Below are 8,971 nucleotides of genomic sequence, written 5' to 3'. Positions count from 1 at the left end.
CATGACACGCAAGCCCGTTATGACCTCCTGCCAAAGATCCCATGCACTGATGCACATATATGTGGAACTAAATCGGCCAACCCCGGCTGACCACGTCGTGAGCTAGCAGATGAGCACAAAAAGAACAATTTGAAGACCATTATATTGGGCCAATAATTCTCCGTGGCATCAATGTCCAGTGATCCGTGGCCATCACACGACGTGACCCTTCTTTAAATACCATTGCTGCTCTTCTTCCCTCCTGTCAGATGCAGAGACAGATTAGTGTGCTAGTCCTGAGAGCAAAGACAAGTCCCCGAGAGCACTAGAAATTTTCCAGAAGGAGAAAGGAGAAGTAGGGCGATCGATGGACATGAGCGGGGATACGTACCACTATCAGCCGCCGGGGATGGAGGAGGATGGTGTCGGCCGTGCCGAGCAGGTCCCGACGGCCGCCGCGCCGGCGCTGAGCGCCAAGAAGTTGTGGCGCATGGTGCGCGCCGTGCACCTCGTGCTCGTCAGGGGCCTCGACAAGCACCAGCCCAAGCTCGCGGCGCTCGGCGTGAACCTGCACCACATGCTGTCATCGTCCAAGCGCCATCACAACCACCTGCCGTCGGCGCGGGACCAGGACCCGGCGTTCACGACGTACCTGTCGGCGGTGCTCTCCTGCCGGTCCATGGACCCGGGCGCCGCGGTGCACCCGTACCCGCGCGGCCGCGGGGCGCACGGTGGCAGGGGCAGCGCGTCCTCGATCTCGTCGACGCTGTCGTGCCGGTCCATGGACCCCGGCGCCGCCGTGTACCAGCAGTACCAGTACCGACCACGCGAGGTAGAGTTCAGCTGCAGCAGCCCGCCGGTGCACAGGCGCCGCCGCCGCGCGCACCGGCACCGGGGCCAGAGCCTGCTCCCGCAGCAGCAGCACGGCGACCTTCCGGAGTACACCTCGGCTCCTGCCGTGAAGACGCTGTTCGAGCTGATGGACGACGTGGAGGAGGGGGAGGAGGGCAACGTGGAGGGCGCGACAGTGCCCTGGGCTGCCGGGCGCGGCCCGGCGGCGCGGCAGGTGCGGATCACGGACTCACCGTTCGCGGCGAGGGCGGAGGACGACGAGGAAGGGCGCAAGGGCGTGGTCGACCGGCGCGCCGACGAGTTCATCGTGTGGTTCCACGACCAGCTGCGCATGCAGCAGCAGCAGCAGCGCCCCGCCGCCAGGGATCGCTCCACGCACCGGGTTAGATAGATCGGAGGAAGATCAGCAGTACAGTACACGCCATGCGCGCATGCACGCATGTGTAATCATAATTCATAGTGCGTGGAGTAGATCTTTATGCATGCGAATCGTAATGTATACATGTGAGGTGTAGTGTAATTTCCTTGGAATGTTGTTGCTTCGATTTTGTAATGGCAGGAAGAAGCTTATTTAGCGTCTCTGATTTCTTTTTCTTTTTTTTGAATGAAACTGATTTCCGCCTGTCATTTAGATGATACCGAGATAATTAATACTGGTAGAACTTTGGTAGAAATTCTGGACGTGTCAACTGTTCCTATAAATTTTGATGTTACCCTTGACAGGAACATCATCAAGGCAGGGGGGGGGGGGGGGGGGGGGGCAAATCAGATACCGAAATGGATGTATGATATACAAATTTGCGCTGTATCAGATTGGAATTCTGAAACAATGCCGGCCCTTGTGTTTCAATCATCTTCTGCAGTTCCAGCTTTTTTTTTCTCCTTGGACCTCAATAGCTGGCGATCGGCAGCTCTCGCGGCAACCTAGGCGAACTATTCGTTCGCCTCAGCGCGGGAGTTTCCCAGCGACCCCAGCTGGCCCAACAAATTAAGAAAACACGAAGGAAGAAATGGGTTAGGCCCGATAAGCTGTTTCTTTAAAAAGTCATCAATAAGTTTGCATGTAAAAATAATAATGCTCAGTAAGTTGCCAAAATTCCCTAAAACAAGTAAGTTGCCAAAAAAAACTTTGTTTGAAAACCAAACAATTATGGAATTGCCGTGAGACTATTATGAAACACTATTAGAAAATTACAATTGCCATGTAACCGAGAAGATATAATAACAAAAATTGCAATAATTTGAAAGGAAAAAATATTTTCTATACCCATGGCAATTTTGCGATAGCATTTCACATTAAGTTATTAAATTTGTCATGTTCGGAAAATTTTTTTACCATGCTACAATTTGTTTTTGCCATGGTCCACAAACTAAAATTGACATGGTACAAAAAACTAAATTCACCACGGTCCACAAACTTAAAATGCCATGGTCCAAAAACTAAAATTGCCATGGTCCAAGAACTAAAATTTTCGTTGTCAAAAACTAAAACTGCCATGGTCAAAAAAATAAAATTGTCATGGTAAAATACGAAAAAGGATTAATAAAATTGCCATGGAAATCTTCCATATATCTAAAGCTATTATCTACATATTTTGCCACCTAGTGAAAAATAATATATTTTATTGTAAATTTGCCGTGTATCTAAAACATTTTTCTCTTTATATTTTGCCACGCCTAGTAAAGAAAGAAAACAAAGGAAGGAAGTGGTATTTGAACCCAGGTCTCCTGTGGAGGCTAGAGGCCCTAGACACGTGCGGTTTGTAATGAGATCACTCGCGGCCCTTTTATTTTGTAGCGAACGAGTAAAAAAGTGACCTGCCTTTGTCATGTGCCGCGATATTCGTGCAGAAGAATGGACGGTTGAAAGGTCGTTCGCTGGGCTCATGTTCCAAGGGAAATTAGCCGGATATCATTTCCCCTTTTCCTTGAACGTGTTGCAATCACTGTTCAAGAATTCGTTTGATTAATCAGTTAACGAGCCAGTTAATTGCTATTAGGAGGATGGTAGAATTGAATAGCACCTATTCATCGTGTTAACCTGTTAGGCCGATTAATTGGCCGGTTAGACCGCTTAATCGGTTCTTAGGCCGATTAATCATTGCCGACCCATTAACTTGTTCATAAATAAAGCCCAAAATTTTGCCTCGTAACCCCTCCCATCCCTCTCTAGCTCCTCAATAGCTAGGGTTCGACTAAACAATAGCATATTTTGGTATATTACATAGTTGGGAGCATGAGAGTACGGTGTAATACATTAGAAACTAGATATATGTTGGCAAGTTGCTACTTAATCTACTGATTAATGGTCGACTGATTAATCAAGTTAATAGGATGATTCACCGATTAATCGCTACTCTCAACCAACCGAGCAGCTACCAGTTACCGATTTCCTGAACAATGGTTGCAATTGCACTTTTGTTTGTACAATTGCATTTATCTTTGAAGCTTCTCTCTCGATGTTTCTTGCTATTCATCTTTGTTTGATGCAATGAAACTTCAGTTTTGGTAGGGTATGCACCATTTTTACTGTGTGCAATTGCATTTTTTGTTTGTGCAGTTGTACTTAAATGTTGGGAAGCAAAAGAAATACACATCAAAGGATACATGATTTTGGATATGCGTCCCACCGTTCCAAAAAGAAGGGCGACTAGGGCTCCTCGTAAGGGCTTCCGCCTGTTGGGGAACGTAGCATGCAATTTCAAAAAAAATCGTACACTCACGCAAGATCTATCTAGGAGATGCATAGCAACGAGAGGGGGAGAGTGTGTCCACATACCCGCGTAGACCGAAAGCGAAAGCGTTAACTTAACGCGGTTGATGTAGTCGAACGTCTTCTCGAATCAACCGATCAAGTATCGAACGTACGACACCTCTGAGTTCTGCACACGTTCAGCTTGATGACGTCCCTCTAACTCTTGATCCAACAGAGTGTCGATGGAGTCGATGAGTTCCGTCGGCACGAAGGCGTGATGACGGTATTGGTGATGTGCTCTGCGCAGGGCTTCGCCTAAGCACTACGATGATACTATCGGAGGAGTAAACGGTGGAGGGGCAACACACACGGCTAAGACAATTGTTATGCCTTTGGGGTGCCCCCCCCCGCCCCCGTATATAAAGGAGGAGGGGGAGGCCGGCCACCAGGGGCGCGCCATGGAGGGGGGAGTCCTACTAGGACTCCACTCCTAGTAGGATTCACACCCCCCCTCTTTTCCTTCTTACGGAGAGGGAGAAGGAAAGGGGGGGCCGTGCCCCCCACCCCTTGTCCAATTCGTATTGGCTTGGGGGGCGCGCGCCACCTCCCATGGCCTGCCCTCTCCTCTCCACTAAGGCCCATGTGGCCCATTAACTTTCCCGGGGGGTTCCGGTAACCCCCCGGTACTCCGAAAAATCCCCGAACCTCTTCGGAACCATTCTGGTGTCCGTATATAACCTTCCAATGTATCAATCTTCACCTCTCGACCATTTCGAGACTCTTTGTCATGTACGTGTTCTCATCCGGGACTCCGAACAACCTTCGGTCACCAAAACACATAACTCATATAATACATATCTCATCGAACGTTAAGCGTGCGGAACCTATGGGTTCGAGAGCTATGTAGACATGACCGAGACACCTCGCCGGCCAATAGCCAATAGCGGAACCTGGATGCTCATATTGGTTTCAACATATTCTACGAAGATCTTTATCAGTCGAACCGCAATGTCAACATATGTTATTCCCTTTGCCGTTGGTATCTCCATACCTAGTTCAATCTCGTTACCGGCAAGTCTCTTTACTTGTTTTGTAGTGCATCATCCCATAACTAACTCATTAGTCACATTGCTTGCAAGGCTTCATATGATGTGCATTACCGAGAGGGCCCAGATATACCTCTCCGATACTCTGAGTGACAAATCCTAATCTCGATCTATGCCAACCCAACAAACTCCTTCGGAGATACCTGTAGAGCATGTTTATAATCACCCATTTACGTTGTGACGTTTGATAGCACACAAGGAATTCCTCCGGTGTCCGGGAGTTGCATAATCTCATAGTCGGAGGAATATATATTTGACATGAAGAAAGCAGTAGCAATAAAACTGAACGATCATTATGCTAAGCTAACGGATGGGTCTTGTCCATCACATCATTCTCCTAATGATGTGATATCATTCATTAAATGACAACACATGTCCATGGCTAGGAACTTAACCAACTTTGATCAACGAGCTAGTCAAGTAGAGGCATACTAGGGACATGATGTTTTGTCTATGTATTCACACATGTATCAAGTTTCCAGTTAATAAAATTATAGCATGAATAATAAACATTTATCATGATATAAGGAAATATAAAATAACAACTTTTATTATTGCCTCTAGGGCATATTTCCTTCAGTCTCCCACTTGCACTAGAGTCAATAATCTAGTTCACATCGCCATGTGATTTAACACCAATAGTTCACATCTTTATGTGATTAACACCCATAGTTCACATCGCCATGTGACCAACACTCAAAGGGTTAGTAGAGTCAATAATCTAGTTCACAACGCCATGTGATTAACACCCAAAGAGTACTAAGGTGTGATCATGTTTTGATTGTGAGATAGGTTTAGTCAATGGGTCGGTCACATTTAGATCCGTATGTATTATGCAGATTTCTATGTCTACAATGCTCTGCATGGTGCTACTCTAGCTAATTGCTCCCACTTTGAAAATGTATCCAGATTGAGACTCAGAGTCATCTAGATCGGTGTAAAGCTTGCATTGATGTAGCTCTTTACGACGAACTCTTTATCACCTCCATAATCGAGAAATACTTCCTTAGTCCTCGTAGGTAACTAAGGATAACTTTGAACGCTATCCAGTGATCCACTCCTGGATCACTATCATACCCCCTTGCCAAACTCATAGCAAGGCACACAATTGGTCTGGTACATAGCATGTCATACTTTATAGAACCTATGACTGAGGCATAGGAAATGACTTTCATTCTCTTTCTATCTTCTGCTTTGGTCGGGCTTTGAGTCTTACTCAACTTTACACCTTGTAATATAGGCAAGAACTCCTTCTTTGACTGATCCATTTTGAACTCTTTCAAAATCTTGTCAAGGTATGTACTTATTGAAAAAACTTATCAAGCGCCTTGATCTATCTCTATAGATCTTGATGCCCATTATGTAAGCAGCTTCACCGAGGTCTTTCTTTGGGAAACTCCTTTCAAACTCTCCTTTATGCTTTCCAGAAAATTCTACATCATTTCCAATCAACAATATGTCATTCACATATACTTATCAGAAAAGCTGTAGTGCTCCCACTCACTTTCTTGTAAATACAGGCTTCAACACAAGTCTGTATAAAACTATATGCTTTGATCAACTCATCAAAGTGTATATTCCAACTCCGAGATGCTTGCAACAGTCCATAGATGGATCGCTGGAGCTTGCACACCTTATTAGCACCTTTAGGATCGACAAAACCTTCTGTTTGCATCATATGGAATACAATTTTGACATCCATTTTCCAAATTTCATAAAATATGGCAATTGCTAACATGATTCAGACGGACTTAAGCATCGCTACGGTTGAGAAAATCTCATTTTAGTCAACACCTTGAACTTGTCGAAAACCTTTTGCGACTAGTCGAGCTTTGTAGATAGTAACACTACCATCAGTGTCAGTCTTCCTCTTGAAGATCCATTTATTCTCAATGGCTTGCCGATCATCGCGCAAGTCCACCAAAGTCCACACTTTGTTCTCATACATGTATCCTATCTCAGATTTCATGGACCTCAAGCCATCTCTCAGAATCTGGGCTCATCGTAGCTTCTTCATAGTTCATAGGTTCGTCATGGTCAAGTAACATGACTTCCAGAACAGGATTATCGTACCACTCTGGTGCGGATCATGCTCTGGTTGACCTACGAGGTTCTGTAGCAACTTGATCTGAAGTTTCATGATCATTATCTTTAGCTTCCTCTCTAGTTGGTGTAGGCATCATGGGAACAGATTTCTCGGATGAGCTAGTTTCCAAATTGAGAGAAGGTACAATTACCTCATCAAGTTATACTTTCCTCCCACTCACTTCTTTCGAGAGAAACTCCCTCTCTAGAAAGGTTCCATTCTTGGCAACAAAGATCTTGCCTTAGAATCTATGATAAAAGGTGTACCCAATTGTTTCCTTAGGGTATCCTATGAAGGCGCACTTCTCCAATTTGGATTCGAGCTTATCAGGCTAAAGCCATTTGACATAAGCATCGCATCCCCAAACTTTAAGAAACGACAGCTTAGGTTTGTTGCCAAACCATAGTTCATACGACGTCGTCTCAACGGATTTTGACGGTGCCCTGTTTAACATGAATGCAGCTATCTCTAATGCATAACCCCAAAACAATAGTGGTAAATCGATAAGAGACATCATAGATCGCATCATATCTAATAAAGTGCGGTTACGATGTTTGGACACACTACTACGCTGTGGTGTTTCAGGTGGTGTGAGCTGTGAAACTATTCCACATTGTTTTAAATGAAGGCCAAACTCATAACCCAAATGTTCAACTCCACTATCAGATCGTAGAAACTATATTTTCTTGTTACGATGATTCTCCACTTCACTCTGAAATTCTTTGAACTTCTCAAATGTTTCAGACTTGTGTTCCATTAAGTAGATATACCCATATCTACTCAAATCATCTGTGAAGTTCAAAAAATAACGATACTCGCCACGAGCTTCAATACTCATCGGACCACATACATCGGTATGTATTATTTCCAATAAGTCATTAGCTCGTTCCATTGTTCTAGAGAATAGAGTTTTAGTCATCTTGCCCATAAGGCGCGGTTCGCAAGTATCAAATGATTCATAATCAAGTGATTCCAAAATCCATCTGCATGGAGTTTCTTCATGCACTTTATACCGATATGACCCAAACGGTAGTGCCACAAATAAGTTGCACTATCGTTATCAACTTTGCATCTTTTGGCATCAATATTATGAATATGTGTATCACTACGATCGAGATTCAATAAACCATTAACATTGGGTGTATGACCATAGAAGGTTTTATTCATGTAAACAGAATAACAATTATTCTCTGTCTTAAATGAATAGCTGTATTGCAATAAATAAGATATAATCATATTCATGCTCAACGCAAACACCAAATAACATTTACTTAGGTTCAACACTAATCCCGAAAGTATAGGGAGTGTGCGATGATGATCATATCAATCTTGGAACCACCTCCAACATGCATCATCACTTCACCCTCAACTAGTCTCTATTTATTTGCAACTCCTGTTTCGAGTTACTAATGTTAGCAACCGAACATGTATCAAATACCCAGGGGCTACTACGAGCACTAGTAAGGTACACATCAATAACATGTATATCAAATATACCTTTGTTCACTTTACCATCCTTCTTATCCGCCAAAAATTTGGGGTAGTTCTGCTTCTAGTGACCATTTCCTTTGAAGTATAAGCACTTAGTTTTAGGCTTAGGTCCAGTGTTGGGCTTCTTCACAGGAGTGACAAATTGCTTGCCATTGTTCTTGAAGTTCCCTTTCTTTCCCTTTGCCCTTTTCTTGAAACTAGTGGTCTTGTTTAATCACCAACACTTAATGCTTTTTCTTGATTTCTACCTTCGTCGATTTCACCATCACAAAGAGCTCAGGAATTGTTTTCGTCATCCCTTGCATATTATAGTTCATCACGAAGTTCCAGTAACCTGGTGATAGTGACTAGATAATTCTGTCAATCACTATCTTATCTGGAAGATTAACTCCCACTTAATTCAAGCGATTGTAGTACTCGGACATTCTGAGCACAGGCTCACTGGTTGAGCTATTCTCCTCCATCTTGTAGGCGAAGTACTTGTCAGAGGTATCATACCTCTTGACTCGGGCATGAGCCTGAAATACCAATTCCAGCTCTTGGAACATCTCATATGCTCCATGGCGTTCAAAATGTTTTTGAAGTCCCGGTTCTAAGCTGTAAAGCATGGTGCACTAAACTATCAAGTAGTCATCATATCGAGCTTGCCAAACGTTCATAATGTCTGCATCTGCTCCTGCAATAGGTTTGTCACCTAGCGGTGCACCAAGGACATTATTCTTCTGTGCAGCAATGAGGATAATCCTCAGATCACGGACCTAG

General features: G+C 44.3%; 1 protein-coding gene across 1 annotated transcript; it reads left to right on the top strand.

The window, feature by feature from the left end:
• Positions 1-346: 346 nt before the first annotated feature.
• Positions 347-1,401, top strand: LOC123096361 (uncharacterized). Its single transcript, XM_044518082.1, has one exon. It carries the CDS (start codon positions 347-349, stop codon positions 1,220-1,222), a length of 876 nt encoding a protein of 291 aa, XP_044374017.1. The 3' UTR covers positions 1,223-1,401.
• Positions 1,402-8,971: the final 7,570 nt, after the last annotated feature.

This window comes from Triticum aestivum, chromosome 1B, assembly GCF_018294505.1.
Source record: "Triticum aestivum cultivar Chinese Spring chromosome 1B, IWGSC CS RefSeq v2.1, whole genome shotgun sequence".
In the NCBI taxonomy this organism is placed as follows: Eukaryota; Viridiplantae; Streptophyta; class Magnoliopsida; order Poales; family Poaceae; genus Triticum; species Triticum aestivum.
Note: the sequence above shows the minus strand (reverse complement) of the source record. Positions and strands in the feature narration are given on the sequence as shown.

What these genes read in the sequence shown, in the direction of transcription:
- LOC123096361 (XM_044518082.1), top strand. Translation starts at nt 347, where the DNA reads ATGGACATGAGCGGGGATACGTACCACTATCAGCCGCCGGGGATGGAG.